Genomic DNA, 18,497 nt, shown 5'->3' with positions numbered 1-18,497 from the left:
CCCTTTTCCATTCAGGGAATAAATGTGCATGGACCTAATCTAGGGATGAAAACATATTAATACGACTGCCTCCACGTTGCCAAATGCTTGGAAAGACGCAGGGAGGGCACAGATCCCATAAATAATTCATTGCCTGGGACAAAAAAGGGTTGCATAAATGTTGGGCCAAATTGTGTCCATCACAGGGCAGAACTGTGCTCTGTGCATCCTTATTTTCTCTCTGTAATGCTAGTGTAATTGCATGCTTCAGTGTTCAAGAGCACATTGGAGTGGCTTTTTTAAGCTAGTGGTTGCAGCTTCTGAAAGGCACCTGTGGGGGGTGCTTATGAGGATCCATTGTGCAACCTCTGCTGATAATCTCAGCAAGGAATTGCGGGATCCTGGCCGTTGGATTCAAAGCACAGGCTGGAGGGACTAGAAGGGTGAATTCGAGAGATTTACCGTGGATAAAAGCACATTCATGCTGTTATTGTTTCAGTCCTCAAAGAAACTGAATGGGGTGGGTAAGTCAGCAGGCAGAATTAGCACCTCCTCTCCCCCTGGTGAGATACATGGTGCAGTCACACAGGTGTGCTTTGCCTGATGCAAAGATCTTCAATAGGAGTCTCTCACTTATAACCATTATCCTATAAAATTATTACCTTGCACCTCAGAAGTGACAACTGCAAAGGCTAATGAGCTGATTCTCTGGGCCCACTACCTCCATCTCACAGGAAGCTGAGTGTCCTTCGTTATGTTCTTCACTGGGTGAAGCGGGGGGATGTCCCCAACATACATCTGCCACATAAGGAATTCTGTTCCCTTGGCTGTGTTTGCAGCAGGCATCAAACCAAAAGCACCTTCCTGCTGTTTCCAGCTGTTGCACTTCCAGTTTGAGGGAATTACCTACAGGTACCTTTTTGACTCAAAGAGCTGTTTCACTGAAGCCGTGCTAGCCCTCAGCTAGGAATTTTGTTTGGGCTTTCCATCTCTCCTTCTTAGAAGAAAGATTTTAAATAAGTGTTTTCCCTGTGACAGCAGGAGGGTAGGGCTGTAATAAGACTATGTGGGAGAGATCCAAAGGTGTAATTTAATATTTAGACACCTTGAAGAACTGTGCTGGTGGATTCTCCTTTGACTTATCAGTCATGCCTGAAGTACCCAAGGGTTTTAAGAAATCTTCCCAGCACAGCTGTAAATAGCAGCTCCAAGTCACAGACACACAAACCATGTTTGAAGAGTTAAAAGTACTTCCTGTTTTGGTATGGAAGTGTGTTCCCCTCTATAGATCCTTGTGGCTAAAGCTAACAGACACCCAATGAGTAAAATTAAATCCAAAGTTTTCATTTGTGAGCTATGAAGTAAAAACAAAGAACCCAGGCCCCAGAGATGTATGACAATTCTGGATAGGCAGTGTTTAACTTCGACCCATTTCAGACACACTTTAAAGTGGATCTTCAAACAAAAGGAATTCTAATCAATTATCAGCATAGAATGACTGTGTCCATCCCACTGATGCACTGATTTTAACACAAAGTAAAACAGAAGCATGAGAGCAACACTCCTCTAAAGCCACATACATCTTTATTCTCCACCCAGGCCAGCAAAGACGGGAAAAGGGAATGCAATTAAAAATAACAATCAGCAAACAGTATCTTTAATTTAAAAACATCCAGACTAGAGCAGCCAGAAACACACTCAACAATCAGAATAACTGGAATTTCCAGCAGTCTGACAGTGGCACATAAGCAGAAATTATTTGTTTCTGAAAGCAGGGACAAGACAAAAACTTGTGCTTTTTTCTATTACAACAATTGATAATTATTATATAATTTTAATTAATAAATTTAATGTTTTGCAACAGGCAAACTGCTACAGAGGACAATGGGCAAGAGAGAAAGCTATCCAGTTGCTTAGAGAAAAGTCTGAATTAAACTTTTACAAATAGCACCAAAACTAACCCCAAGCACCAGAACTAACCTCAAGCTTAAATAGCCCCCACCAAAATCAATGACAGAATGCCTTGAATTTAGCAGGAGCTAATGAAAGCTTAGTTAAGTGTTGTAAAGAAGTAGAAAACACATGATGGATTGTCCCAGCATATCCCCCAAAATGTGACCTCCAAACCCAGAAGCACAGCTGCACTGCAGAGGGAGGGTACTATGACTCCTCTGATGCTCCTTTGTGTCTACGTAGCAGTAAGAGGCACAGATTTGGTTTTGTCTCCACTCCAGAGGGCTGTTAGCAATCCTGAAAGCAAATCCTGCAGCTCAGCAGACATTTCACATGGATGTATTCTGTAATGAGCTGGTATTTATCATTCGATCCCTCTGTAAGCTGAAGGCTCTTTGTGCTACTGACCCCAGCCTTTCGTCTAGCCTTGAACAGCTGCTGTTTGGCAGTGACAGCTGAATTGGGTTTTCTCCCTCTGCAGCAATGCACACTTGCCAGCCATCCTTTCCCCAAACTTGTCTGCCGCATGTTAGGGCCAAGATACACAATCCCCCCCTTTCATGCCAGCAGTGTCCCTTTAGGCAAAGCGTGAGAACAGTTGCCAGTGGACCTTCTTTTCCCTTAATGCTTGTTAAGCGTCACTTATTCCCATCCTCCAGCCATGTGGGAGCCTGCACTTTCCATGTGGAGCGGTATTAAGCAGAGTGGCTGCACTGGGTCACTACAGACTGCCAGCACTGGCATGGCTTATCCTCAGCATCTCCATTAATTCAGAGGCATATCAGCCTGGCTGATTGGAACAGGCCTGTGAAAGGCATTCCACAGCTTGAACCAGTTCCAGGCATATATCAGCCTCTTTGAATCCCACTAAACTACCTGACGTTGTCTCACAGATTGGGGTATATTTTTTTTTTTTTTGGAAGTTGGTAATTGCTTTGAAAGACTTCACCAGTAAAAAATGACAGTAGGAAGCAACAAACTCAGCCTGGCTCTACCTGTGCCCAGGGAGCACCACTGCTTTCCCAGTTAAGTGTGGGGCCAGGACTGCTCTTGATATTTGGCTTGTGCGTTATTCACTGTTGAGCCTTCAGACAATGCTAAGAGCCTCCTTTGATCTCCCAGGGACCAAGGATGCAGCAGGAACTATTTATTTCTCAGTGTCAGGACTAGAAGATCAGATGGACTTGTTTATACATCACCAGTTCCCAGATGTTCTAACCAGGACAGTCAGTGTAGTCTTGAGCTCAACCTTAAAATGCAACACAAAGCATTAGTTTCTGTGAAATCCAGCTTCTGAATGCTTCTTTTTACCATCCTAAAACTATAGCAGTTCCCCCTGATAGGGAGACACCTACAGAGACAGGAGTGACTGCGCAGCTGACAGACTGCACATCACACTTACCTACCTACAAGCAAGCAAATGCTGGGCTCCTCTGGCTTGGGGCTCACAGACTTTCCAGCAGCACCAGCCGAACTGGAGCACTGAGAAAATAAACTGTGTTTCAGATGTGTTACTCAGTCCCCATTAGAATCCCCATGCTACACCTCTCCTCTCTTTTATTTTGCTCATCTCCTCCTTAGGCCAAAACCCCAATAGATGATCGAGAATAAAGAACTTTTCTGCAAGTCATTTTTAAAAGAGACAATTAAAATTTCTCCAGCCTATGGTGGCCACCTCAGCCTGGTCTGGCAGCCCACTATGATGCCATGAAAAATCCAAAAAGGAGGGAAACCCATTACAAAAATGAGACATGAGGGGAGGAGGATGTACAATCCATTGCTCTTCCACATAATTAAACAGGAAGAGGGATGAGGTGGGGAAGGTGACACAGATTTCCAGAAGCACGGATAGAAATGAACTTCTGGACTCCCCCATTCTGAAAGGGGAGGTCCAACAGCTCTTCCATAAGAGCAACCTGAAAACCAGAATAACTTGTTTCAGAGCCCTTTTCATCTCAAGCACCCTCAACTCCACCTCCCTAAATTCAGGTGCTGCAAGTCCATACCTGCATTGCAGTGAGATGTAAATGGATTGCCCCCTCCTTAGGGGCAGGCACCTCCTTAGAGCAGGTGTTTCCTCCCTATAATACAACTGTCTGCACTGCATACTGTGTATGACTCCTGTAGATCATTCCTCCCTAGCAGTGCACATATCAAGAGATCCACTGCAGATGTGTTCCAAGCACCTATCTGAGCACCTGCAGCCACTTGAGGGTTCTTGGTGACAGCCCCATCAGGTTACACACATTACAAAGCAAGCCCTGCTCTTCCATTGTGGGATGGGGCTGTTTCAGGTCAGTGTAGAACTCACTTGTCTTCATTGGCAGTTATGCTGCCCTCTCCCTCTATTCCAGCGGCCTGTGACACTGGACTCTGACAGTGTCTAAGCAGTCAGCCTGCCTAAGTTAGCTGCTCTTGTTGGAAGGACTGGGAAAGGACCCTTTCTAAGAAAACTGCAGGAACATCACACATTTTGCAGTTTAGCCTTCACCTCTGAATGGGTTCCTATCTCTTGAAGTTCATCCCCTGAGCAGAGACTTCTTTTCACTCTGTCATAGGTCACTATTATGTCTTATTACTGAAAAGTCTACCTTGACAGAAGTGGACTTGTCATAAAAAGTCCACTCTCTGCTACTCCACAAACAGCCAGAGCCCTGCAGACCTGGATTTTCTTACGACTCCCAGAAGCTATATTTAGCTACAACACATGACAAAATCCTTGGAAAGCCATGCACCTCCCCACCCAGAGCATGTGAAGCTAGCATTCTTGCAATCTGTGACATTTAAAGAGGACTCTCAGCCCAATATTTTATTCATTAAGTTTGTGTTTAAATATATATGTGTATAATTTTTAAAAAAATCAGTGTGTTATTTTCTAGGTGAGAACACTGGCGTATGACCAAAATAGTCATCCAGACAAAGGCTCAGACTGCAGAGGTCTCAACCCCCTGAGCAGAGCTCTTGCCAGAGAGACTACCTGAGATATTGTCAGAATCAAGCAGCTCGACAATGCTGTACGGAGAACAATCTTCCAAGCCCAGCTTGCTGCAGAGCCAGCCACAGAATCCTTTCTCCATATCCCTGACAGCGTGCCACCAGTACCCAAAGGACCATGCTACCTGGGCTACAGCTGAATACAGGCCTAGGGAGAAAGAAACAACCATAATTATAATTGGGTAGGAGATAATCAAAAAGGGACAAAAGGTGATTTTGTGCCAGAAGGTCCTCTCTTCATTGTACACCAAGAAGATGTTGTACCATGTAATGGTTCCATAGTAGAATGAAACCACGAAGGACACTACAAAAATGATGGGGAGGCAGATGATGGTCCAGAGGACGATGTGAGGTCCTCTGTCTAACCCAACATCACATTTCTTCTTCTTCTCAGATACATCTTCTTTAGGAGGTTCCTTTGACTTAGCCAGTTCCTGCAGCTCTTTATCCGTTAGGGTGACGTGGATGTCCACCATCTGACCCTTCTTCTTTCCCCTGGTGATTGTTCCAGTCAAGGTGACATAGCGGCTGTCTAAAGGCATGTTCCAGACACCTACAACACAGATAAACTTATCTACATCAGATTTATTTTCTGTACAAAGTATTTTGTGTAAATCTTCAAAGACCCCAAAGACAATTAGATAGTGAATATGGAGTTACATTTAAAATCAAATTTAAAAAGATGGAAGACAAGAAGCAATGCAGTATGAAGAAAATTACCACAGAAGAAAATGGAAGAAGAACTCATGAGGAAAAAGACAGGAATTCCAGATGACAGAACTCACAAGGGAGAAAACTCCAGTATCTCCACTAGGGAAAATAGGTGAAGGGAAAGTGCTGCAAGAGTATAGGAGAGTGAGAGAGAATAAGACAGAGTAATGGTGTGCCTATTTTCTCTGTTTACTTTATGGATTTATTGCTGAGCAGCATGGACACTTGGGATTGATTAGATAAGTATCACTGAGACTCTTGGTTTTGGAATAAGCACATCCACACATAGAATTATACCTGAACAGCTAATATTTCACTTTACATTTGCATTGTATCTCAATCCAAATTAATTTTTGAAGTTTAGAAAAACTTAACAAACTGTCATACAATTATATTTGCATTTTAAGACATCAGTAGAGGCACCAAACTGGGCAGTGCTGGTATATGTGTTAAAGTTACAAAGAGACTGCTTTAGATTTCAAGTGACGTTGGTATAGGATGGGCCATGCAGTGGTACTGGCCATAAACTCCTCTTTGGGGCTACAGTACATTTCCTCCTGGTCTTAATTCTGACTACCTTGGAAGAAAGTCTTCAGAAACTCTTAAAAAGAGGCTGAGCAGCTTGAAGTGCTCCACAAAAGTAGAAAGGCAGCAGGCAAGTAATGATAGGTTCTGGGATCATGGGGCCATCTGGTGGACCAGGAGCATTTAAGACCCTCTCAGCCTGCACTGCTGACTCACAGGAGTGTTTAGCCACAGGACCTGCCTTCCACACTTCTTCCCTGCAAGGGTACCCAGGACAGATAGCAGAAGTGAAAGTGACTTGAAGATGCCCCATGATGACCTTGGCAAATAATTACCCTTCAAGAGGAAGCCGTGCTGAGTGTATGCAAACAAGAGGCAACAGCAAATCCTAGATAATGAGTTAAATTCCCTATCAAAGGTAGAGCCACTAACTCCCTCTGCTTCCATCCTTTCATTTAACAGGCAGTTGTTCAAGCATGGACAGTGGCTTGATCATGGCTTAGAATGACATCAGTGGCTTAATGCATGCATAGCACTGCAACCAGCACATCAACCTCAACCAGCACATACATTTAAAACTAAAACTATAGCAATAACCAAACTTTGCAAAGAACTGCAGGCAACATCCCAAATCAGCCTGTAATGCTTTCTGTTTCAGAGCATTTTCATGTATGAACTCAAGCTCTCCTTGCCTGCAGTCTTGGAGGGGCTTGGTCCCACAGTCACTTCCATTTGACCTTAGAGCATGATGGCATCAAAAAAGCTTATGTGAAGTGAGTGATCTCAGGACTACATACCATCTGTCATAGGCTGACCCAGGAACTTGGAGCCTTCCTCAGAGCTCTTCTCCCCTCCTTCTTCATCTGCCTGTTCTTCTTCCACCTTATTGTCATTCTCGGACCGATACACTATTATTGACTCGGGCCGGGACTCTTTCTTCTTCTTTTTCCTGCGGTCCATAGTGGCTTCCCCATCAAAGGTGACAGTGGTTGCCACAGCCCTTCTCATTGTGCCACAGCGAGGGCTCTGGCCTCCAGACTTGCTGTCTTTCTGCACAGTCTCCTCCATCCCGCTGCTGCTCTCAGTCACCTCACCTGGCATCTTGTAGCACCTGCTTCCAATCCAACAGCACCAATCCTGCACTTAGAAGTCATTGATTAACAATGGTCCCATGGATGCTTTGCTCTGGTAAGATGTCCCACTGCTGGTATCCAAACTATGCATTCCATTCCCAGCCTAAAATGAGAGAGAAGGCTGAAAAAGTGTCTTTGTCTTACCAAGTAGAAAAGATTGGCAGAATTTTCCTCAAAAGAGTTACTTCCAACTGTTTTAAATGTCATCTGAAGATCTCTATTACTGTCCTGAAAATCAGTTCTCTTATGGCTACATGTTTTGTGGTGTCTAGTATATCATGATTCTTAGGGTCCAGTTTTCACGATAACAAACCAAAGCTACTGGAAAGAGTATTAACATTTATAAGAAGGGATTAAACACAGCCAGCTTGCTGGATGAATTTAACATTCCTCTGCAATGCTGGAAACAAACAGAAGACAATAGTTCTGGCCCAAAGGCATCAGAATAAAGGACCAAAACAATAGATGAAAAATAAGTTGATCGATTTAAGGGACTGGCCTAGAGACAACTGCAACAGGAACACTGTGCTTGTCCAGCATTACAACAGCTATATTGGTGCCAGTCTTTCTCATTTTGAGCGTCTAATGATTTACTCCCCTCTGCAAGGATATTATAAAAATTAATCAAATTATGTCAATACGAGTGATGTTTCAAACTTTAACAATTTAGCAATATGTAGTGTTGCCATACTGTAAAAAATACAGAATATACAGTGGATTTAAAGCAAAATTATTATTAAGATGACTTTGCTGGAGAGGGAATTGGGAACCACAGCAAATTCTTCTGAATGTGCAGAAAAAACGACATAAGTGTTCACAAATCTTTTTAGCAAAAATCAATTTTTGCTCCTCATTCAAGCAAAGTTAAAGGTGATATCAAGTGAAACTGTCATCCATGGGAAAGCCTAAGTAAAAACCACATAATTAAACATGCATCGAGGCAGGCAAATCCTGCTCCATGAATATGGAAAAAGGATTAATGGTTCTCAGATTTCATAACATTTAAGGAACTGACTGTGCCAAGTATTCATGAAGCATTTAGGTACAAATCTGAATACAATGAATAACATTTTAGCAACTCTGAAGAGCTCTGTTGAACATTTACATGAACATTTTTATTTAAAAGAATGCAACTGACCAATAATTAAGCTTCTACCTAGTAACTGAGTCTTTCCTTTAACAGGAAACTAGAAACACAAGTATCATAGTTTACAGCCTACATAATGCTGGGGAAATAGTTTTACTTGAATGGATGACAGAAAAAAGTTAAGAATTTTTAAATTTGGCAGTATGGTCCTGGTCTTCCCACAGATCTAAGATTTTGCTGGTCTGTTTTGAAATTTTGTGCAGAACTTTAGATCAACTATTTATGCCTGGTATGCTCACACTTAAACACACCACACCCACACAAAACTTGTGTCATTTTAACACCTAAGACTGTGCCCATTTGGCTCTAAGGAGCCTTGAAGTATTCAACAATTCAGATTATTTTTGTGCATTAGAGAAAATAAATATTCCCTGGTGATCAGAAGACACATAAAATGGACTTAAAAGCCCCACAAGATTCAGTATACCCCAGAAGCCAGACTACATCTAAATTAGTGGGCAGACAATATTTTTAGCTCTGCAGCATGGCTGTTAAGAGTCTGTTTAGATTGCCATCACACCTGCCATAAAATATGTATGTCTAAATTAGCAGACACATTGGAAAACAAAAATTCATGTAAGCTTTCATTTGTTGGGTTTTTTTGTTTGTTTTAATGCCTTTAGGGGTAAATGGAATTAATTTATGCAATGGAATAAACTCACTCTTTGTAGTAAATTAATTCAGGAAGTACAATAGACTCTAACAGTTTTCTCTGAAAATCGCTGTAAAACTTCATGTTTTGCATCTATAAAACCTTGACATTACCTGATTGAGCCTAATGAGCCCCTGAGACAACAGTGAGATTCTGCTTCCAAAAGTGAGGAAAACAGGCCTCGAAACAGAGAAGCCAAAAGCATCACTTTTGGAATAATCTACTGAAAGTCTGGAGACACCGAAGTTGATTAGATTCCCAAAGTTCCTGGCTGTAGTTCCATGTTCAGTCCCTACTGACTTGAGAAGGGGATGACTTACAAGTAACATTTAAAAATAACACAAATCTACAGGCAAATATTTGTAGTTGGGCTTTTTTTTTTTTTTTTCCTTAAAGTTGATCCAGCTGTGGCCTTGCTTAAACTCACAGTGGATGATAAGCTAATGTCAGTTCTCAGTGTGATTCCAAAGCCCAAAGGACTATGTCAGCCTTGACTGTGAGGGAGCAAGGTGATATTCCTTCTGAATCTCTCATACAGCCCTGGCAATTTGCGTCCTGTTCTGGTGCTCACCGCGCAGGCAGAATGCTGATTAATGCCCAGAAGATGCCCATGATCCCCAAGTTATTTTGCTGTGTCTGATGCTCCCACCCCACTATAGCAGCTACCGCCTCTGCAAGTTACCACCACGACTAGAAACACCTCCACAGCAGGGTGATCTAAGAGTGGCAGCTCAATTTCTCCTCCTGCTGATAAAAGGAGAGGGAACAGGCAATGAGGGACAAGCCCACTGTTGCTGTGTCTGAGTCAAAGCCCTTGGGATAAGGAAGTGAAGGAGTCCAGATTATTCTGTTTAAGGTACTAGAAGGAAAAATCTGATGTCAGTTTGTCTACATCAAAACTAAAAGCATGTAGGAGATTATTATGACCTAGCAGAGGAGGATGCAGCAAAATAAAAAGTTGAAAGATGCAAATACAGGGCAGATGTTAGGTAGGTGTTTTAACAAAGTGGGTAGGTGTCCCTTGGTATATCGCTGGGTGATAAACTGTCGGGAAACTTCCAAATCTGGACTGGCTGTCTTGGCAGAATTTTGGTCATCTGTACTTGACCAGAAGAGGGAAAGTCCTCTGATTTGCAATAGGGAGAAGTCAGATTGAAGATCACAAAGATCCCTCCTGATCTTATGCCTGTTCTCACAGTACATGTTTATTTTTCTCTCATCAGTTTCCCAGTGAAGCAGCTAGAATATCTCCTGCCAGCTGGTCCAGAACTTCTGAACGCAGCACTTCAAAATACCACCATCAGCCCAACATCCCACAGCAGTGCTGCTGAGTTGAACAGGTTCAAGCCTCAGTCCCATTTTTCCTGGAAATATTTTCTCTGTAGCTGCAAACAAGAAATGGGCTCTTGCAGAAATCACAGTAGTGTACAAAGAGGTTCTTTTCCCTCTCTTCCTTTTCTTTACCACTTCTGAGAATAAGGCCAGCCCTCAGCACTACACAGCTGTCCCCAGAACCAGTTCCTTCAGCCACACAGAAAAATCTTCATCCTTTAAAACCCTTGCTATGGAGCTGAAACATTAGCAATTGCTGTGCATCTCATACTAGTGATGTCCCCACATGGGTGCACAGGGGCAGATAGGAATCTAATAACTGTCCATGGCAGGGAAGGAAAAGAAATGGTCAGATTTCAGAGACAGCAAGGAGTAGTTTATTAGCCAAACAATTTGTTATTAATCTCCATATGAAAACAGATGGAGAACCCTGGGGAGGCTGCTCTGCAAAAGCACTTTGTAGAGTAATTTTTAGAAGAACAGTCTTCTGTTACTATGCAGGAAAGCTACGGCTGCTTATGTTTCCTGTGACAGTAATAGTCTTTGACACACAAAACAGGAGCCTAAAAGCTTGGCCTTGCACCATTTAGGTCAAAGGAAGCTTCTTCCATTGCTTTTCAGGGTTTGATCCTGCTGCTAACAGAATAGAAATTATCTGGTTTGAACACAGACGGGGAGGAAGAGCCTTCCTGCAAGCTAATAAAATCCTTGATCTTAAATCCCAGCTACAGCACAAGTAACCTTTTTATGACTGCTCAGAGCAGACATGAGAGGAAAAAATGTAGACGGTAAGCAGCAAGGAGCATAAATTTTTATTTTTATAGTCACATAAAATGTACAACACATAAGAAGAACTGGCACAGCATCTTCACTCACATCATGCAGGGGTTGTCTGCAGAAACAAAAAAACAACCTGTGCTTTAGAAGCACTGTGATTTATGCAGGATGGGGAAGAGATGAAGGGAAATCTACCCCAGAGACACACCTTGAGAGAGCTTCCCAGCCCAGATCTTCCTTTGCTTGCTGCTTTTACTCCATAACCTCTGCATCCCCAATCCCATCTCCACTCAACCCCCGCCTCTGATTTTGTCCATGTGCATGTGTGTGGTTTTGAGCATGCATGTTACCCAAAGGATCTTTTCCAATCCCTAGTATTTTTAAAGGGGTTATCTGCTGTAACTGCAGGGGCAAACTGTACACATGAAAAAGAGGTGGTATTAGATGCACTCAGCTGTTCAGAAGAGATCTGTCTGCCACCAAGCAATTGTGTTATGACGAGATCCATTGGTTTGATGCTGAACATGCAGCCCCTAGGCCCTAGCAAAACATGTGACAAGACATAAATAAGAAAGGACATTTAGTTCACACATTATGTAGGAAAAAGGGCTAAATGGTAGGGCTCCCTCCACAGCTTTGGATCTGTTTTAAATACCTAAATGACTCCACATTATCTTTCACATATGCATCCTCACCTGCTAAAACAGAGGACGTCTGTTTTCTCTTTATTTCATTGTGAAATAGATCAAACTAGATGGCACAGCTGAAACTAGCAAATACTCAAGGCTGTGATGAATGACATATTAGACAGTGAGGCAAGAACAGCTCCTCCCTATCAGTACCAGGGTCTGTGCAGTTTGTGGTGAGCTTGACAGGGGGATTTATCTCACTGAAAAGAATAAAATGTTATTTTTAGCCATACAGATTCTTCACCAAGCAGCTCCTTCTACAGGAAGGAATGTCTAAGGAAGGAGGGAAAAACTACCCCTCCTGGCAGTGGCTGATTTCAGACTGCATTAAGTGTCTGTATAACAACAGCAAGAAACACAAAGGAAAACCTCTACCTCTGCCACGCCAGCAAGGTAAAAGAAAGCAAACACCAAAATTCAAAGTTCACACCCTCCCTGATTAATCCACAGGCTTCCAAGCACTTTCATTTCTTGGAAAGAGAAATGAGAAAAATGTCTTTGCTCTCTCTGGGCATGCTTTCAAGCAGGAGAAGACTTTAAGCTGAACTGCCACAAGCAGAGGATGGCACTGAGCACCTGAGCATTGGGGATAACACAGTAAGATGACCCAAGCCACCAAAAACTACAGGTGTTTGCTAGTGGAGCCCCCCCATGCTCCATGCCTTCCCCTCAGGAGCAGAAGGTGCTGAAAGCTAAAGCTAAAAGCAAAGGGAGGCATGGGCAACCAAAATGATTTCTGTGGGCAAGCACTGACAGACCCAAGTTTGCCCAGTCCCTCCAGTTTTTCACAGGCACACAGCTCCTGCATGTTGGCAGGTGCCATTAGGGCCAGCCCTGCACCACACCATGAGCCAAACCTGCTGTGGCCAGCTCAGCTACTGACCATCACTGGAGCTGCAGCAAGACTGGACTTGCTTGGGTGTGGATTAAGGGCTTCCTGGCTCTGGGACCCTGCTGGGTGCCTCAGGACCTTTGCTCTCCCTTCCATTCTTCCACGAGACACCAAATGCTCGCTGACAGCATTCTACAGATACAGACAAAACACCAAAAAAAAAAAAAGTAGTGGAGAGATACATTCCATAGTATGACTATTGTTTCTGAATGACATTTTCCAAGGATATTTTTAAAAGTCAAGGACATTTTGCAGAGTATCTGTTTTATGAATCAGTTCTTTTTATTTTCCTTTGCTGTTCCATAACTTTTCCAAATGTCACAGAACAATAACTGCTGTGCAGATCACTTATCACTGAAGGCTGGAAGACAGCATACAGGAATAGCTGAGCATTTTTATATTATATTGAACAGAATGCCCAATCAATTTTCTTGCATACCAACTTTTAAAAATTCCCCCAACTGTACTAGTCTACCTTTTTTGGAGCAAAAGCCTGAAATGCTATCTTGCCCTCATCTTCCCACTTATTTGACCAGACTGCTAGAAGAAAGAGAAATTGAGATAAAAGACACAAAGCTTCTCACTGCCTCCACATGGATGATAGCTGTTTCTTTATGTTTATTATGCTATGCTAAAAATGTCAAGGAATCGCATGGGCACATTAGCCTTTAAAAAGAAGCAAGGTTTTAAAAGGAGTCTGATTTGGAAATTGAAGGTTTGAGATCTTCAAAGCAAACCAAGCATTTAGATATGAGTCTTGAATAAACTCAACCAAAGACTCTAAATTTTGTAAGAAAAATTAGATTTCAGCTGTAGAGGTATGCTTTCTCTGTTGCCCTGCTCTACCCCTCACTTCTGGATTTGCCAAAAGAGGCTATCCTGCACCTCGAAAGAAGCAGGTGCTCATTGTAATCCCTACCCCACCTCCCAGGTCACTGCTGGATCACACTGTACCATAGGAACATCTGAACAAAGTCAATCCCACCAACTTTAGTCAAACATCCTGCCTCCACAGCAGTGCCTTTAGGCTGAGATCAAGTGTAGCATCTATTTTATTGGTATAAGACCCAACTTGTCCTTCACTGGGTCTGGAAGATGCACTAGGAACTTGCTGCATACACAAACCAGAGCGCAGAGGAAACACCTTCTACACAGCATATACATGTGGAAGTAAGAAACACTGGGAATTGCTCCAAAGCCATGAAACACTGGTGGTGGGTGTGAAGCACCTGTGCTAACACAGGACTTCTGCTACAGACCTGACTGCAGGGGATGCCACTGAAGGGCTCCAAGACCTCCATTACAGTGCTCTCAAGAGGTTTCATGCTGGACTCTTTTCTGACCTTTACAATAACTAGAAGCAAGGACCCTGGTTAACACCTCAGGCTTTTTTCCTTCCTTCCTACTCAGAAGATCCCTGACCATCTCAGTCTCGGTCCCCTTTCCTGCCCTGCTCTGTACTGGCACGATCAAGCACCCCAGTCGGTGCTTTACTCTGACAAAATGAGGAGAAACCACACATTGAAATACCTGCAATTAGAGAGGAAGCAGTTGCAGCCATACAGTCTAATGGAAAATACAGCCAATTGTAAATCCAGTCTGGAAAGCATTATCTGAAAAATACCAACAACAAGCTACATACATCTTGTGGTTCTTCTTTAGGCAAGATATTTGGGGGCTTCAAATCAGAGCTTTCTCTGAGTAACACCTGGCTGCAGCCCAGGAGTTGCTGGAGACCACAAGTGCACAGAGAGTGAACAGAGATATTCCCCTGGGAGTGATTCAGGACTGTTTAATGCATTGCACAGTAAATACAATCTAGGATATTTAGACAGTATCTCCAGCAGCAGGAATTACTTGGCTCAGGGGAGTTGTGATTGGATACAAGTGCAGATAGAGACCTGTGATGCCAGGATATTAAAAATGCAGCACTTGGAATTGCAGGCAAGTGAATGCTTCAGTATCATTAGTATGGTATTAGCAAGGTGTGTAATTGTTTACAAAAGCTTTCTACAAGCCTGTTTCAAACTGCTTGATGCTGATATTCTGTATCTTGCACCACTGCGAACTCTGCTTTGAGTGGGATGTCTGTCTTGGTATCTCGGTTTATTTTTTAAATCACTGGAATGAAATTGCTAGGGATAATGATAAAAGATTGTAAAATCCTTATTCTCTTCTAATTAGACTGAAATCCCCCAAAACATAGCTGAGAGTAAAGTGCCTTTCCAGAGAGGAAGTCCCTAAAAAGATGAATTGACCAGAAAGCCTGAACAATCAGCTGGGGCTGACCAGGAGGCTGTTCTGATATGGAAACCAGAAGCCACAAAACAGAAAGGCTCACACTTGCTGTTAAGAGATGATGAAAGGAAAAGCAGCCTCGGGAGAGAATGTACAGACAGGAGGAGAAAGTAGCAGGGATGTCCAAAGAGGCCTATTGCATAATCCCATGGAAAGGTCTAGAGAGGTAAGGACACAAACTCACACCAGCTTTCATTTGGTTTTGGCTCAATCCAAGCATTTTTTGTAATGGGAGAGAAGAAATTATTGTTGTTACGCTTTGTGTGGTTTTTGCTGTCCCAGGAGAAGAAAAATATGAGCCTGGAGCACCCATATGAGTGGGGTCTGGGAAAGCAGAGGCTACTGGAGTGCAAGCCTGCATTTTTCTGAAGGCTAACTAGCAGAAATCTCTACGAGAAGCTGTCTCTAACCTCAAAATTTTATTTCTTGCACTAAGATGCTTTTCCTTAAATCTCCTCTGCCCTCACCTCCTTGTGAGACTGCTGACCCCAGGCATACCTCTCACAGGGTTTGGATCCTGTTGGGGTTTCTCTCCTGTTTGGAGCCACCTCTTCTCTCACATCAGGTTGGTACTTTACTCTTGAGACCTTTCCCCTCACCAATGTAGATTCTGAGCTATAGGAGGGCACAGACACCCTGAAGGATAGTATGCCATAAGGAATTCTCCAGGCAGTACATATCAGTGCCGGGATTTTTAAAGCATGGCAGCATACTGGACTGGCAGGTGTCATCAGCTGAATAGCTGAGCCATAGGCTGGCAAAGCACAGCTTTGGACAAAAGTAGCCTTTTCTGAAAACGCAGAGTTTCCTATTCATCTCAATAAATTGAACTACTTCATTCAAAGCCAAGACACAATCTGGGAGCTAGGAAATCTAAAAAACCAGGAAATCTAGTTTTTTCTCTTCAATATGTCAATAAAAAAGTAGATGTTCAAGAATGACATATGCTAATCCTACAACTCCAAATGAGCTGACAACTGGAAAAAACTACTGAATTCTTTTTTTGTCATTTTAAATTTTGAATGGTGGATGTTTTAAGCAATAGTTATACCAAGGCAAAAAAAAAGTCAGATGGTTAACTTCAAAAAACAAAAATTAAGGCTTTAAGTGCAGATTTATTTTCTTCCAAATTCAAGCTGACATATACTGAAAAAATAAGCTGTCTAATCAGACACTATTTTCTAACACATAAAAATTCAGAATCTTAACATTAAGTTTATAGAGTAACATCAATATGCAAAAGCTTTATGCTTACTGAATTTACCACTGTCTGTGTGGAGTGACAGACCGATGTGTTTTAATGCTATCTACCAATAAAAGAAAAGTAACATTCCTTTGTGATTTAGAAAGTACAGGCATATGAGGAGATTAAAATTGATTTTAGTTAATAAGATTTTCTTCCTTTCAGCTTAAATAATTTTGAATATCAATAACGGGTCAAATCCATTATACAAAGGTACAGTTTGAATCCTTGGTTCAAAGGCAACATACACAACAGTGAACAGAAGCCACTGCTTTGCTGAAAATGTCTGTGAGCATTGGTTTTCCCAGCTCTTTTTTTTGTGAATACATTTTGTACCAGAAGGGGCTACCCTCCACTGAATGCCAAGGAATGGATGTCTCCTTTTCCCTCCTCCTTCCTCTACAGTCTTGATGCCTTTCCCCTTTCTCCTCCCACCCATCACTCACAGAACCCTAACTCATGTGTTCAGCCCCTTATTTATGGCATTTCTGTGGCTACTGGGAAATTCCAGAAACCAAGCAATATATCCTGATAGGGAAGAAAAATTCTTTGATAGTGCTCTCTAGGAAGAACACTGAAGTCAAGGAGGTCACATGAGTAGAAAGGCCCACTGGATTTTCCTTGGAGCCATGCAGCTCAGTTGGGATGGCAGGCAGGCTGGAATATGAAGATCTAATTCACTAGCACAGATGAGTGTTTCTCCCTGGGATTAATTAATGATTGCTCTGATACAGCCTGCCTAAGATATTTAGGGCAGCCAGAGACAGTTTATGGGGATCTGTGAAGTCTCAGATTGTGAAAGATAATTAAAGGGAGGAAAAAAAATTTTTTTGCAGTGTCACTTACAGTGCTTCACATTTTGCCCCCAGAAAGTGGAATGCTTTCAACACTGATGTATTCTGCAAACACTGACCCACACCAAAAGGGCAATTTTGTCTAACAGTTGCCTTATTGGCCTAAGTCACCATGCAGAAATGCACCCCTGTCTTGTCACCCTTTCATTTCAGGTGAATGAATCTGGACACCCAGTTAACTTCTCCATGCCTCCCCTCCCATACACTTAAAAAGAGAGTACACAGCTTCCATCGAAACACACTGAACTACAGGATAAACACATTATCCTAGAATTTCCCCAATTTAAAGTATTAAACCTTAAAACATGCTTTTGGAAAAAGTAAATAAATTTGTTTCACAAATGAGAATACCAAAACAGACTCTCCCAATGATTCTCCCACTTTACTTATTTGTCTTAAAAAAAACCCCCAAAACCTCACTCTCTTCTCACATTAGCCAACTCTCCTAAGGCAAAAATAACAAGACAAAATTGAGACATACTTTCAAATATCTCTTCTATTGAAAAGGACAGAGGAGATGCCAGGAAAGACACTGAACATGCACACACATGCTGCTGGGCACATCAGCGCCGGTTAAAATCACCTGCAACGGACAAAGATGCTCTGTCACTTCACTGTGGGATAGAAAAGAAAATAATGCTGCCTGAGTCAGCTGAGCAGTTAACACTGAGCTTAGTTAGGGCTATTTTAAGGGGGCCGGGAGGGGGGGACGGACACCACCACCACAAAGACATTTGAGCGCAAAATGACTCTGCTGGTGACATGGTAAACGCTGTCACCTCAGCCTTCACGGCCTCTTCCCTACAAAGCCCATGCCCGGACAGAGAACTGGCAGAGAGGGCTGCCCGCCCGCGGGTCCGCAGCAAGCACCAGCACCTTCTTCTGTCCGTGACAGCCTCCGGGCTTCCCGCCGGCTGCTGCCGGCGCGGCTCCGCTCCCGCTGCTCCTCAGGGTGCCTGCCCGCGTCCACGGGGAAGGTGACCCCAAGCGGAATACAAAACCAAGGGACCCGTCCCTTGCAAGCGGACGAGCCCGCGGCTGCGGGCAGGTGGGCGCTCACTGCGGGGCTGCAGCGGCGACCCCGCGGCGCCACCGGAGCACCGACCCCTCCCGGGCGCTGAGCGGTGTCTGCCCCGCGGGGCGGGACCCGGGCGATACCGACAGCGGACGGCCGCTCCCCTTGCCTTACCTGCCGCCCGTGGTGCCGCGCCACAGGATCCTGGCGCCCCCGCCGCCACCACCACCGGCACCGCTCCGCCGTCGCCGAGCCCCGGGCGGGCGGGCGGGGCCGCGCGTCACTCGGCGGGGGCGGGCGCGG

General features: G+C 43.5%; 1 protein-coding gene across 6 annotated transcripts; it reads right to left on the bottom strand.

Annotated features, from left to right (window-relative positions):
- Positions 1-1,546: 1,546 nt before the first annotated feature.
- On the bottom strand, positions 1,547-18,492 carry TMEM169 (transmembrane protein 169). 6 transcript variants are annotated; one of them, XM_038142721.1, is made up of 7 exons: positions 18,369-18,466; positions 17,661-17,762; positions 9,208-9,274; positions 6,960-7,398; positions 4,910-5,479; positions 3,339-3,414; positions 1,547-3,181 (listed from the first exon to the last, which is right to left on the bottom strand). In XM_038142721.1, the coding sequence occupies exons 4-7, from the start codon at positions 7,261-7,263 to the stop codon at positions 3,160-3,162; spliced, it is 972 nt and encodes a 323-aa protein (XP_037998649.1). In that variant the 5' UTR covers positions 7,264-7,398; positions 9,208-9,274; positions 17,661-17,762; positions 18,369-18,466; the 3' UTR covers positions 1,547-3,159. The 6 variants fall into 6 exon arrangements, with proteins under 6 accessions (XP_037998649.1, XP_037998647.1, XP_037998652.1 ...); XM_038142719.1 differs by lacking the exon at positions 9,208-9,274; XM_038142724.1 differs by lacking the exons at positions 3,339-3,414; positions 9,208-9,274 and having other exon boundaries at positions 4,910-5,074; positions 5,191-5,479; positions 18,369-18,464.
- Between the last annotated feature and the right edge of the window lie 5 nt (positions 18,493-18,497).

Source organism: Motacilla alba, chromosome 7 (assembly GCF_015832195.1).
Source record: "Motacilla alba alba isolate MOTALB_02 chromosome 7, Motacilla_alba_V1.0_pri, whole genome shotgun sequence".
NCBI lineage: Eukaryota > Metazoa > Chordata > Aves > Passeriformes > Motacillidae > Motacilla > Motacilla alba.
This window is presented reverse-complemented; position numbering and strand designations above follow the sequence as displayed.

Bases quoted from the DNA above. Each gene is read 5' to 3' on its own strand.
- TMEM169 (XM_038142720.1), bottom strand. From the start codon at position 7,263: ATGCCAGGTGAGGTGACTGAGAGCAGCAGCGGGATGGAGGAGACTGTG. The intron at 3,415-4,909 runs GTAGTCTCTCTG...TTATTTTCTCAG, and splicing joins TGATTCTGACAATATCTCAG to TGCTCCAGTTCGGCTGGTGC. The intron at 3,182-3,338 runs GTAGGTAAGTGT...TTGCATTTTAAG, and splicing joins CAGCATTTGCTTGCTTGTAG to GTTGAGCTCAAGACTACACT.